At 40.1% G+C, this 14805-nt stretch overlaps 1 protein-coding gene across 3 annotated transcripts in view; it reads left to right on the top strand.

Annotated features, from left to right (window-relative positions):
- The window catches only part of jak1 (Janus kinase 1), a 154774-nt gene that overhangs the window by 98126 nt on the left and 41843 nt on the right, over nucleotides 1-14805 (top strand). For all 3 annotated transcript variants that reach the window (XM_069938345.1, XM_069938344.1, XM_069938343.1), the window contains exons 7-10: nucleotides 2497-2685; nucleotides 5359-5516; nucleotides 7583-7706; nucleotides 9346-9562. In XM_069938345.1, coding sequence (XP_069794446.1) covers nucleotides 2497-2685; nucleotides 5359-5516; nucleotides 7583-7706; nucleotides 9346-9562 — 688 coding nt within the window. The remainder of the gene's footprint in view (nucleotides 1-2496; nucleotides 2686-5358; nucleotides 5517-7582; nucleotides 7707-9345; nucleotides 9563-14805) is intronic.

Here is a 14805-nt window from a genome sequence, read left to right as displayed (position 1 = left end):
TAAAGATTGCATGGAATTTAATTTTAAGAATATGTATACCTGTCAGCTTTCCTAAATATTGCTACTGTCTGTCTGTCTGTCTGTCTGTCTGTCTGTATGAGATGCATTTTGGTCTTCACTTATTGTCACTGCCTCTCAGTTAAACTGTGGCAAAGATTACAATTTTAATACCCATTCCTGATCCCTCCATCTTTTATTTATTCTCATCAAGAAACTAAAGTAACATTTTGTTCCAGTCTTTGGAACCCGATATCAAGTTCGTGAAATACAGATTGTAACCACTGACGCCCAGCTTCTCAGAGTATCTCAGTTTTATTTTTGTTTTATTTAAAATTGACAATGTCCACAATATTTTTGTTATATTTTATGTGCACCCATTTTTCAGGTTAATTCATAGTGAATGTTTTGCTATCTAGAAAGATGGATGCAGGTTGGGCCATGGATTAAATTCTTACCTCTTAGAGACTTAGCATTTTTCATGAGAGATGACCCCACAAACCAGATATTTTTCAATAATATTTCAATTGAAAAGGAAAACGTTAATTGTGTGTGGAAAAAAAAAAGACCATCAATTACTGTTGAAGACCTTGTAGTCTTTTGTAGAAAGTGTAAACTTCCAATAGCAACTGTCGTAGGAGAAAGTAGTCCAAGGGAACTTTATTATTTGTAGGCTACTTAGTTTCTTGGTGCATGTTGTTTGCAAGATACCATTATTGAGGAAGTGGCAGTTTATTTTTTTTATGGAAACCACTTCCTCTGTACTTGTAAAATGTTTCTCATAAGTGAGTTTGTGTGTGTATGAGAGAGAGAGAGAGAGAGAGAGAGAGAGAGGTACCACATTAATAAAAATATTTGTGAAAAATAATTACAGGTATCTTTATTATAAATTGGTTAAAAGTGGGCCAAATTTCTGTGGATGAACTGATCCTCTAAGAATTTCAGAGCTCTGGTTTTAACTTGATGCATGTAGTGTTTGGAAGATTTAGGTTGGGCGATAAATTTAGACGCTGTTCAACTCTACAGTTTTTTTTAAGGCAAGGGAGCAGAGAGTGTAAATTGGATATCTTCCTGAATGAATTGTTTGCCCACAAGACTTGTAAGGTTCATGCCAGGGTTCCTGTGTAGTTTTATCTTACGCAACAGAAGTTAACGGAAAGCTTCAAATAATTCAAAACAATCCCTGTGGGTAGCTGCTAACACAGCCACAAATGGTATGCAAGCAGATACAGGCTTTGTAATCTGATATCTATCCACTAAAATTTGAAATAAAGAATGCACATATCAGTGGTACATGCTCCTCTTGAATTCTTTTGTTTATATATTCCACGATTGATTTCCTTTTTTAAAAAAACAGGAGTCTCAGAATTTCCAGCGTTGTTTAAATCGGCGGTCAAAAGTCATGCCCCTGGTCACTCCTTCCAAATATACTGGTTGGTTCACATGGAAATTCCATCTCTACAGAGCACAGGACGGAGGCAAATGCATCCTGTATTAGCCACCCCCCCCCCCCCTTTCATTTACACTTTTTAACCATAATTTTTGTTAGAATCAACATTAACCAGGAGCTTAACCAGAAACTGGGCTCAGGTGTGGTCTAACGGAGTTCTGTTTTCTTCCTTTGATTATGTCGCTTTCCTCTTGCATTGTAGACAGGCTAGTTGGCAGGTTAATTGTTTACTCTCGATTACCAGCAGAATAGCAGTTGGCAGGAAAATTGGGTGGGGATATTAAGTTGCTGGACAGATGAAAGAAAACTGGCTACAAGCAAATAAGTGAAGGAGTAGAGTTGCTCCATGAGCTAGCTTAAACTCCACCCGTCATGGGGTTTCTGAAATGGTTGAAAGTTATAAAGACCTGTTGCGTATTGGTCGAAGGTGATTATCATGTCTAACTCATAAGACTAGTAATTGGAAAAAGCAATTTAAATTTTGGACATTTTTGTACAACACAGTGGTGTGATCAAATTAAATCAAGTACATAATTCTGGTCGCTGTTTTGCAAGTTGATCAGATATTAAAAGTAGAAAAGAGTGATGAACATGGGACCTTGCTTAAAAATTTGTGGCTCAGAAAAGCAGGATTGTTTGCTCTGAAAAGGAATGGCTTATGGAAAATTCAATTTGAGTTTGAGATTTTTATAGGATGGCTAAACTGAATCCCAAAAATATGTTTATAATTTATATTTGGGAAGAAGCTTCACATGTAAAAGGAAAACGTATGGAGATTTTAAATTTAAATGCTTTGTACAGAGGATGATGAATGTATGGAATTGATCACCTGCAGAATCAGTAGGGACATTATATGGGAGAAAACAAAAGGAGAATTTTTTTGGTCAGCATTCTTTGAAGTGTACAATCTAATTTTAAATGAAGCTTGCCAATACTGTAACATTTTGAAGGCTCTTCAAAATCATTAACTGATAATTAAGAGATACATGATGCTGGAATCTGGAGCAATGGCAGTGGAACTTAAGTTTCTCCTTTTTGCTCTATTAAAGTCTGCAATAGGTTTGAAAGAGAAAAGTAAATTTAAGAAGACCAAGAACAGGAGCAAAAGCAGTAAAACTGGTGAAACCAAAGGTGACCACAGCCAGAAATGGATTCTATTTTCTGATTTCTACGAGATCACACACATCACTATAAAGGACTCTACAGTCATTATCAACAAACAAGACAACAAAAAGCTGGTTAGTTATTTCATGATCCAAGTTTCCTCCTTGTTTTATTGACTTGCTGGGTTCTCGTTTGTTGATTTCACATTCAGATTCTATCCTTTCTTTGGACAGCATTCAGTCTTGTAAGTTTTCTTGAAGGATCACTGAACATGATCTTGAGCAGGGGTCAGCAAACTTTTTAAATCATGGAATCCTTGATCTCGCTTTGACCCCCAAACATACAAAATAAATAAATAAATATTAGCGATGATAAATTTCTCTACAGCCTAGACATTTATTGACCCCTTGGATAGTCCCATCGACACCCAGAGGTCAATATAGACCAATTTGCTGACCCCTGATCTGGAGCAAGCAAAAATCAAATGAGCTATTGAGGGATATGGTGCAAAGAGAGTAAAATGATCTTGAAGTACAAACTAGCCACGGTCTCATTCAATGGTAGGAGGATCTGGGGTAACCTGCTGACCTATTTTGGTTCTACGTTCGTGTGTTATTTGCCTGTCAAGTTCTTCTACAGTTACATTTTGCAGAGCAGTAGAACCTTTTATTTTCAGAGCACAGTATGCAATGAATTACTATCAAGCCTATTTTTCTGCATTATATGATCTTAGAATTGCACATGAAATATTTTAATCACTTTAAATGAGTAATCCCCAAAATATTTTCATAACCAAATCTGATAAATTTAAAGTCAAGAGGAGATAATTAGTCATTTTTACTATTTCATGGCACTGAAGTTGAAGTTGGTCTAAATTGGGCCTTGAAAACATTTTCCTTAATTTTATAGATTATTGACCACTCCTGAATCAGTTGCTTAAAGTTCTTGCTAATCTTCCAAGCAACATCATCCTGACCTTCTGAAGCATGCACATGGCTCTGATTCCACTTATACATGAATGGCTTTCTACATCAGGACACTTCCACTTCATCTGACATCAACCCCTCATTTCATATTTCAGTTCATAATAAGATGCAGACTCCTTTTTAGAAGATTGGCTAGGAAGGGAGTCTCAATTGATAATTTTTTTTAATAGCTTGCCTGCAGGTATTGATTCAGTCTAGCTAGCTTTGGATAATTCACTTGCACCATTCTTCTTTAGCTGGCTCAGTATATTAGTAGAAATCACTGCAGAGCTGTTCAAGTTCAATCTTACATCTATTAAATAGGATCACAATTTATTTTACTTTTTGAAAACCATTTAAACTGCAATATATGAATGGACTGATGTCTTCATTGAAATAGCATGGAAACGTTTGAAATATGTGTCAAGCATTTCAAGATTCCTTTATTGTCATGTGATAGTACAGAACATATATGACACAAAATTTCCTTCTGTAATTAGAGAAGCAAAAAAAAAAATCCTTTCAGAGTTCCTGTGTCGTGGATTCCCCTCTAGCACTCAGATTCCTGTTTGATTAATTGGCAACACGAGCTCCAGATCCAAACCTTCGACGTGATTAGGAAGCTGACAGCTCTCAAGGCCGTCCAGGAGCCCTTTTTACTCTCATTATCCTCACGAATCCCGGATCTCTGCTCGTCTCTAGCAGTCCAATGTGAGTCCCCTGACCGCAAGTTGCCCGCAGCCTGTTTGGGTCCCTCAGCCACTGAGCCCTTTGCTGGCTCACTGCTATGATCACCTTCCCTGTTGGGTCATCTTTTCTGTGACTCCTTCTCAACAGTGGGGGGAAGGGGGGGTTCTTCCCATTTCTGGTGTCTTGCATCAATCCAATGCTCCCCAGAGTCTGCAGCCCTTTATGGTTGTTGCGGACCACAGACCTCCATCTTGAGCACAGGCCTCTATGGTCGCAGGATTTTACTTATAAACCCTGTTGGCTCCTTTAACAAGCTGTTTAACACCTGTACGGAGCCCCTGGCGGTTGAACCCTTTGGAGTAGTGCTATGCCTCCACTCTCCTGTGCTTGCACCTGCAGCTTTGGCAGCGCCACCATTTTTTATGTCCATTCCACCAATGATTCTGACACCAACCTTAATGGTGTAAGACATCTTAATCACGACCTGGAAGCTCATCACAGAAAAAATTGAATGCCGACAAGTATAACTACGAATATTTCTTTGTCTATAGGTGAACGCTTGGTCAACCTTTGCAGATGCCTTACAAAGGACCTTTTAGGATACTCAGACAAACTAGGTTGACCTGCATTTTGGACATTGGAGGGAAGCCACAGTCTTTCACTATTGACAGGCTTAAACCAGCTCATGTGGGCAAGTCTTCCCCGCTGCAGCAGACAACAGTCCGTCGCAGAGGTCGATCACCTAAAATACAGACAAACCTTTCTGCTGGTTCTGGGGCGGGTGGGGGGGGGGGGGGGGGAGCCATGTTGCAGTGCTATGGTGGCACTACATCTCCCAGAAGGCATGAAACCAGCTATGTGACGTCAGTGCGTGTCGGGTGTGTGATTTGGGATTTGAAAAGGTTGCTCAGGTTATGAAGAGTAAATCCGTTTGATTCCCTTGAAAAATGCCTTGTGTTATTTCATTGTGTCCTCTGTGATTCCAGTGGCCACAACATACTTTTAAAATTGTTTTCTACTGTTCATCATAATAGAATTTACTTTGCTATTTAACTTTATGGTAATAATTAGATGTGCTAGCAGTTTATAGAAGGAAATAAGTCAATGACTGTTTGAAAATTTGTTTCTGTCGTGTCTATTTTTGTGTTTTAGGAGCTGAAACTGTCCTGCTACGATGAAGCACTTTCCATGGTTTCTTTGATTGATGGTTACTTCCGCTTGACTGTAGATGCCCACCACTATCTGTGCACTGAAGTAGCTCCGCCTTTAGTAGTGCACAACATTAAATATGGCTGCCATGGGCCAATACGGTAAATTGAAAATGATGTACTTAATAAATACTTCTATCTACATCTTTTGTACAAGAGAAGCAAAACGATTCTGTCTAAAGTACAAAATCTTGTGGTTGCCAAAAGAAAGATATTGATGTTCAATCTGTATATCACCACTAAAGTCAATAACAATAGATCTCTAACTTTTTCTCTGTGACAGTTTCCAACATTTTCTAGCTCTATTTGATTGCAATCAGAGCTCATTGAACTCTATCGTTGTAAAGTATTTTTGGAGGTTTTAAAACCAAGCTTGGCATAATTGTTAATTTATTGTGATGTCAGACATTTTGTTTTAAATGGCCTTCTCAGTGATGAATATCCCAGAACCAGTAATAGTGGGATCTCTTTAGTTCCCTGTGCATGAGGCATTTTTCTCTTTTGCCTGGACAATGACCCAGGCACTTCTTCAGTCAGGGTTTATTCATGAGCACTTTTAATGAAGGTCACTACACACCAAGATCCCAATGTGCTGAGTACACAATGTTGCTCTGAATTGTGGGTATTAAATCCAAGGAAACCAGGCAGGAGTTCACCATTCATTCCCTTTGTCCTGTCTGTAATTTGGTACATGGCTGAAGTGTTCCTGAACTCATTGTCTCACCATCCTTTTAAATCCCTATCCACCAAAATTTCATCAATCACATCTTGAAGGTGTCCAGGAAGTTTGTTTCTAGCACAGTTAGTGTAGAGGGGTTAGCGCAACGCCATGACAGTGCCAGAAACCTGGGTTCAAATCTGCTGCTATCAGGAGTTTGTATGTTCTCCCCATGTCCGGGTGCTCCGGTTTCCTCTCACATTTCAAACATGGATGAGGTTGGTATATTATTGGTTACATGAGTATAATTAGGCAGTGTGGTGGGTTACTGGGCCTGAAGGGCCTGTTATCATGCTGCATCTCTAAATTAAAAAAAATTAACATCAGCTGTTTGCTTCTGTTGCACTGCCTAACTATTTTATCCCAGTGTTTCAGAGAACCAAGCTCAGTACAGAATATTACATGTAATTTTCATTTCTAGAATGTTTAGCTAATTATAAAATCTGAACTGGTTTGATCAATTTTTTCACCAGATGAAATTTATTGGCAAGATTCATCTGAAAATAGGCTGACATCCATCTGGTTTAAGCCTTAAGCCATGTCGGTATTTCATTGTGGCAAATGATTTTCTCAATTCTAGTTGTGATTCTTGTTTCCTATAGTTATAAATTCTGTTTCACATGCAAAGTGAATGGGAATAAATTGTATTGACAGAACCTTTGCCACCAAAAATGTCTCTGGCTGCTTCATGGAAAGATGTCAGGAATGGAGAATGGGGCTTTAATAGTTTTAGATAGGTAGTTTTAGAAGAGTTCAGTGAAATATGAGTGCAGTTAAATGTTCAATCTTTTAAAAGGTGAAACAAATATGAACAATTCATACAATAGGAAAGCCAAAGAGGTAAGAAAGGCTAAAGGAGCTGTCACAAAACTTGGGATGAACCAATGTAATGAATTGAAAAAAATGGTTGAAGTTTGAGATTATGAAGATTTTTAAATGTGAGTGGAGATGATGTTGGTCAGAGGTTGGAGGGGTTGGGGTCCTGGAATCGGTTACAAGTGACCTAGCATAGGACCATCCTAAACTTGTACAAATGGAACTTTCTGGAATGAGTATGACAAGAAAGGAGACCTTTAGATTAATCAAGGTGATTAAAAATACTCGTGAAGGATGTAGAAACAAAGGAGTGGTGGAAGGCAACTTTACAGAGAGAAGGAACTAAGCTATGTTTGCGCTTCTCTGTTCAAAATTGAGCTGGATACAATATCTACAAGGGCTCTCTCACTTCAGAAACTTATGTGGTCCTTAATGGTAATTATACTGTTCATTTCAATTGTGTTTTCTTGTAACTCAGATAGCAACACTATAAAAAGAAAAATGGTACATATTTTCCCAATCTTTGACTTTAATCCTTTGTCAGTCTTAAAATTTCCTGAAGCTCTGAATGTAATTAAGTTTCCCTCTTAAATTTAATAGACAGTTGTCTTTTTGCTTGTTTTCTTCTTGTCAGAACTGAATATGCTATCAACAAATTAAAGCACGAAGGCAATGAGGATGGTATGTATGTGTTGAGATGGAGTTGCACAGATTTCAATCACATCCTCATGACAGTTGCCTGCAGTGGACCCTCTGAGGTAACTATTAAGAATATTTTTGAACAATATATTTCTGATGGTTCTTTAAATCTCATTGTTGCAAAGGACATCCGCAGTGATCAATTTTTGTATGAAGGTCAGATTCTTGGTTATACAGGGGGGTTGGGGAATATCTTTTTTTCCAAACTCACAGAGACATAATTTTTTTATTGAGATCAGCAATTGTTCTTAAATCACATCTTCAAGCAGGAGTCTCTGTTCAGCTCACTGGCCTTCCATACCATCAACTTTAAAAAAGGTAAAGCAGCTGTCTGGTTATATTTTCAAATATTTGCAAATAGTTGGTGAGGCCACAGAGAGTAATCATTTTGAAGTTCGCTTTTACTTGAATGCAAATGGGTGCTTATCCTTCTGTGGAATTGCTTCTTCCAGGTGATTTTATGCAGTTAATAACATTCCAAGTTGGTGGTTATTTATTTAAGAATCATACCATCACAAAACCATTTCACAACCATACAAGGCAGACTAAAAACATTTCCAGATACACATTGTAACATTTAGTCATTTAACTGTCTTAAGTTGGCATACCTTGCACCCACTTGTTTGCTGGGCTAGAATCACCAGCCAAAAGGTTTGTCAGCACAGCTTAAGGTAAGTGACCAGAGGGTACAGGCTGAAGGTGAGATGGGAGAAATTTAAAGGGGTGGTGAAGAGCAGAATTTTCCTCACAAAGCGTGGTGGTTATCTGGAATGAGCTGGTTGAGGCAGATACAATTATAACATTTGGATGAGAGGAGATTTAATAGAGGCATAGATAGGGTGGACACCCAGCACCTTTTTCCAGGGCAGGAATAGCAAATGCAAGAGGACATCTGTACAAAGTAAAAGGAGGAAAGTTCAGGGGAGATACCAGGAGCAAGTTTTTTAAACAGAGAATTGTGGGTTCCTGGAATGCCTTGGCAGGGGTGGTGGAGGAGGTTGAAAAATTAGGGGCATTTAAAAGCTCTTAGACAGTCACATGGATGAAAGAAAATTGGAGGGTTACGAGGTAGGAAGGGTTTAGTATTTTCTGGTAGGAATATATAGGTCAGCACAACATTGTGGGCCAACACTGTGCTGCTATGTGTTATGTAAGAGAATTTTCTTTTGAAATTGAGGATGGAAGAACGTTATTTTAGCTTACATTAGTTGCAGCTGAACACAAGTAAAATTAGCAAACAATTGAATAATTTTTTTCCAACTGGTTTCTATAACCTGTAGTTCAATGTACTTGTCAGTATTAACACAGAGCTCAAGCTCGGGAAAGATTGGAAACCTTGATTGAATCGAGTCTATTTAAAGAGTGCTGGTGTGGTGCATAAAAATCTTCCATCCAGCTAATCACATGTCACTGCCCAATTTATCCAGAAGAGAGCATTGGGCAGCATTGGATTTGCTCTTCATCTCTCTCTTGTTATTAATACTATTAAGGAGTACCTGTACTGCTTCCTGGAGGAAACGTGCTAATTTTGATTGCAATAAATATTGATTTCACTGGAGCTAAAATGATAAGATCAAGCACATTCCCATTGTGCACTTCATCCTACTTCTCTAAAGTAACTGATGGCCACCACTTACTGCAGGGAATTAACAGACATCTTGCTCTAAATTTCTAAGATTCGCAATTGTTTTCCCGTAGTGCTTTGACTTCTGTGATCGAGGGAGTGGTGCCAAAATTCCAAAACAATACAAAAACTTTCAGATTGAAGTAAGCAAGACTTCTGGGTACAGACTGCATGGCTCCGACAGTTACTTCACAAACCTCCGGGAACTTATGAATCATCTCAAAGGACAGATTCTCAAAACCGAGGACATCAGCTTCCAACTCAAAACCTGCTGCCCACCAAAACCGCAAGGTAAGATTATTGAGAGCTGCTGAGCTTTTAACTTGAGAAGCCTCAGAGGAAGTGCCCATGCCCCATGCGCATTGAGGTTAGAACGAGCAGAAGGGAAACTGAAAGAAATCAGGGGGTAGTCTGCTGGTGAGGAGGTTTACAAAACCTTTATTTTTACAAGAACGGAAGATTAGATAGCTAAGCCAAGATCTGGGATGGAATATGCAAAGTGTCTATTGGCTAGAAATTCATTCTTGATTGGGAATGCTATCTCAATGTACATTAGTGGATGCTTGTTAAATCTGCTCCAAATTCCTATTCCTTGGAAGTGAAGTGGAGCAATAATCCCCACTGTTTTGTGTCTATCAAGCAATTAATTGTGATTGGACACTCCATTATTAGAAGGGGGCAGTGCTAAGATGGTGGCTGAAGGTAGAGCTGAAACCATTGTATTCGATGCCTTCCTTTCATTGTACTTTTGCCTTAAACTCTTTTAATGTGCAAGTGGGAAATGAGCATGCTCACACCCTTTACTTTATTTTATCCCCACCATTCTCTTTCCTCCACAACTCTACCTGTGTAGTCTCTTCTTGTCTTTGTGTTTGAGATTGTAAGTTGACCTGTTCATCAGCGAGGAGAGAATGTTAAAGATGTGGATTGGATGGTAGGTCATGTAGTTCCATTGTTTAAAAAAGGTGCTAGGAGTAAATCTAGTAATTATAGGCCTGTAAGTTTGACATCACTGGTGGGAAAGTTAATGGAAAATATTCTTAGAGATGGTATATATAAATATTTTGGTGGGAAGGGTTTGATTAGAAACAGTCAATGTGGATTGATGAGGGTAAGGCAACGGTAAGACTTTAGTAAGGCCTTTGATAAAGTTCCTCGGGAAGGTTAGTTATGAAGGTTCAATCATTAGGTAATAGCATTGAAGTAGTAAAATGGATTTAACAATGGTTGAATGGGAAATGCCAGAGAGTAGTGGTAGATAGCTGTCAGATTGGAAGGCGGTGACTAATGATGTGCCTCAGGGTTCAGTATTGTGTACATTACTGTTTCTCATATGCATTAACGATCTGGATGATGGGGTGGTAAATTGGATTAGTAAATATGCAGATGATACTAATATTGGTGGAGCTGTGGATAGTGAAGAAGGGTTTCAAAGCTTGCAGAGGGATTTAGGCCATTTAGAAGGGTGGGCTGAAAGATGGCAGATGGAGTTTAATGCAGATAAGTGTGAGGTGTTACATTTTGGTAGGGCTAATCAAAATAGGATCTACATGGTGAATGGTAGGGCATTGAAGAGTGCAGTAGAACAGAGGGATCTAAGAATAATGGTACATAGTTCCCTGAAGGTGAAGTCAGATGTGAATAGGGTGGTGAAGAAAGCTTTATAATTCAGAGCATTGAGTATATGAGGCTGGAATGTTGTTAAAATTGTATGAGGCATTGGTGAGGCCAAATTTGGAATATTGTGTAGTTTTGGTCACCAAAATATGGGAAAGATATCAACAAATTGGAGAGAGTGCAGAAAAGATTTACTAGAATGTTGCCGGGGTTACAGGATCTAAGTTATAGGGAAAGGTTAAATAAGTTAGGTCTTTATTCTTTGGAGCATAGAAGGTTGAGAGGGGATTTGATTGGGGTATTTAAAATTATTAGGGGTATAGATGGAGTTGACGTGGAGAGGCTTTTTCCTTTAAGAAAGGGGAGATACAAACAAGAGAACATGAGCTGAGAGTTAGGGGGCAAAAGTTTAGAGGAAATATGAGGGGTGGGAGAACTTCTTTATTCAGAGAGTGATGGGTGTGTGGAACGAGCTTCTGGATGAAGTGGTGGAGGCAGGCTCAATATTAGCATTTAAGAAGTTGGATATGTATATGGATGGGAAAGGAATGGAAGTTTACAGGTTAAGTATAGGTCAGTGGGGTTAGGTGGGAGAAAGTGTTCAGCATGGACTAGAAGGGCCAAGTTGGCATGTGTGTGTGTATATGTGTGTGTATGTTGCTGCTTGATTTCACCACCTGATTCAAGGCAAGATCTGTGCATGATTGAGGCCCATTCTTTCCAGCATAGAAGTGATGGCCAAGTACATCCATAAACCTGTGGGCTGAGTGTGGTCTGATGTATTGTTGCAGGGCTGTTGTGGTTGCATCTACTGCTGCACCAGCCACTTCCAGCCAAAATCTGGGTGCTTTAGTGTGAGTTCTGACTGAAGCTAAGCAGTCAGCTTACTGCCATGCAGACTTGGATCTTCCAGGAGTAGACTTCCATCTTCCATAGTAGTCTAGTTATCTCTGCAACAGATTACTTGGTTGTTTATCTCTTTCCCCTGGGCTATGGTAGTGGATCCATGGAGTACAAGCCTGCTTTTGTACTTTAGTCCTTGTAACTCTAACAGTCCCCATCTATGGCCTGGTTCCCAACTCGATTATTGCTGTCCATACTGAGATGATGTATCCTGGAGTCAGAGTTTCTGAGCCCAGGGGCTGATCACAGGTCACCTGTAGTTCCTCACCCCCCCCCTCCCCCCACCACCACCACAACCACTGAGGAGACTGCATGGGAGGGCCAGGACTCACAAGGACATGGCAAAGACTGTTCAAAAAAAGAATGCACAATGTGAATTTTTTTTCATGCCATTTGACATGATTTCACTCAGAATCCTCATTTCTAAAATGTATTTTGTGTTGACCATTTACTTTTGTTCGTGACAGGGAAGGTTAGGACTCTGGAACTACAGCTAAATGGGGAAGTCATAGACTTTGCCTCTCTCTGGTCCACCAATTCCACAAGGGCCGACATCCTGCTCTTTCCACCCTATCCTCTTGGCATCGGCTTCTCTTCTCTGCATTCCCAGACTTTATGAAGGATTCCAGCCCAAAACATCAACCATTCTTTATCTCCCACTGATGCTGCTTGACCCTCCAACAGATTGTGTTTAGCTTCAGATTCCAGCATCTGCAGTCTCCTTGTGTCCTTAAAGGCTATTATTATTGTGTTTGGCTGTTCAGGTTGTGGGTTCTTCTTCATCAACCACTTCTTCCCTGATATTCAGTGATAATGACTGGTCTCCAGCTGTAAGTTATGAGACTGACTCTCCCTGAAACAAGAATGTTGTTGTAGCAGGCCACTGGTTTGTGGTCTCATGTTTTATGAAAGCATCTTGCACACACGCAACTTCAAACTGTAGCTGTGAGTTATGACAATCTAGTGGATTTTCCTTGATGCACCAAAGCTCCCTTTAATTTGCTCCTTGATATACAGATAGAACAGTGGATTGCTTCAAAGGAAGCAAGAATACTAGATAGTCACAGATTCATACAGTGGAAATGAGGCCTGCATCCCACCAAATGAGCACTATCAAAAACCATTTACAGTCATCTCTTTTTATTTTATTTTCCTTGCATTCCCATCAATTCCCCCCCCCCCATCCCCCCACAGATTCTACTACTCACTTTTATTTGGGAAAATGTACAGTAGCCAACTAACCTCCAAACTTGCAGGTATTGTGGATGTGGAAGAAAATGGGAGCATCCACAGGAAAGCCAGAGAAAACACAGGCAGCACCAGAAGGAAGCACTGAGCCCGGGTCATTGGAGCTGAGAGGCAACAGGCCTACCAGCTGCATCACTTGTGGGAATGGAGTCCTTGCTCGGGTAAAGTGTGGCATACTGCTCATGGGAAAGCCTGCTGACGTTTGGCAACTCTTTACTCCACTGGCTAGATTTTGTCAAGAGAGAATAAAACAAAATCACCTCTGAATAAAGCACCACATTGGCAAAGAAGAGTTAACTGTATGGTGTTGTTGCAAGGTATTGCAAATAACCCCAGCTCAAAACAGGACAGTGCCAGATGTATGGATGTAAACAAGAAGTCTGCAGATTCTTTCTCCCCATCCCCCTTGCTTTCCCTTATCTCTCTGCCCCCTCACCTCCTCCTCTTTCCCCTCCCCCACCCACCCACCTCACCTTCCCTTCACCCACGGTTTCCTTCCTGTATTCACCACCCCTTTCCTTTCCTCCTCCTGTCAGAGTGCAGCTTTCTCAGCCCTCTGCCCCTTCCCAATCACCTCTCAGATCCTTTTACTTCCCCCTCCCACCTGCATTCACGTATCTCCTACAAGCCTGTGTTCCTCAACCTCCTTCCCACCCTCTTGGCCACTGCCAAATTCTTAGTATTCCTAATGAAAGGTTCTTGCCCAAAATGACAACTCTCTGTTTCTTTCCATGGATGCTGCCTGGCCTGCTGAGTTCCTCGAGGACTTTATGTATAGCACCAGATGCATGAATATTTATTGTTGCTGTCACTTTCACAGCCACAGGCTGTGGTCGCTGACGTGTTTTGAAATTGCCACCAGCTACAACATCTGGTAAATTTTGCTGAGGCTGCCCTTAGTGGGGCAGAGAAATTGTCAGGTCGTCGTACTCTTTCCACAGCCAGGTGAATGAGGCCTCATTCTGAGCGTCCTTCTACCCCTTCTTTGCAGTTTGCCCCTCTTTGTGCTGCAGTTGCCCATTCATCAGTCAACATCATTTTTTCTCAGAGAGGTTCACAAATAAGGGTAATTGGTTATGCAGAATCTTGTGATTCAGTATTTGCTGATTGCGCAGATGATGAATATTATTGGTTGATCCAAGTCCTTGTGTGGGAGCTTATGAAGCTCATTAGTTGTTGATCCCTTGCATGAAAGTGTAGTGAATGACCTGATCTGACTTTGCATATCTTCAGCTGGTGTTCAAAGTATTTGTTAACACCTCTACTAGGAAGGCATCGGATATAGTTTGTGCCTTGAATGTACATTGTATACAGTTAAATGGCATTTTGGAACCCAAAGGATGCTTCAGTTATATTTGGAGCCCAATCTCTCACCTTAGTTTATCCAGTACCATCTATGTGAATTCTCAAAAAGCCTACAAATACAATAAACGTAAAGAATGGCGGAGCAGGCTTGATGGGCCGGATGGCCTGCTCCTGCTCCTATTTCTTGTGTTCTGATGACATACAGAAGATACAGCACAGATTTTCTCTCGTCAGAAATCTTAAACTGATTCGGCATCTTATTCATACGTTGCACTATACCTATTGGAAGCTGTAATACAGGCACCATAACTCGCAAAGCCAAACGACACAATTAAGAATAGGCAGGAAAATATATTTAAGAAAGTGTATTATTCTAATCAACGAAAGCAATTTTACATGAGCTTTGGTCATGTCTTGTGGATTAAATAATACCTTATGATTGTGATGAACAAGGTTACATT

This window comes from Narcine bancroftii, chromosome 5 (assembly GCF_036971445.1).
Source record: "Narcine bancroftii isolate sNarBan1 chromosome 5, sNarBan1.hap1, whole genome shotgun sequence".
NCBI classification, from domain to species: domain Eukaryota; kingdom Metazoa; phylum Chordata; class Chondrichthyes; order Torpediniformes; family Narcinidae; genus Narcine; species Narcine bancroftii.
The sequence above is the reverse complement of the archived record's forward strand: the minus strand, read 5'-3'. Positions and strand labels throughout refer to the sequence as shown.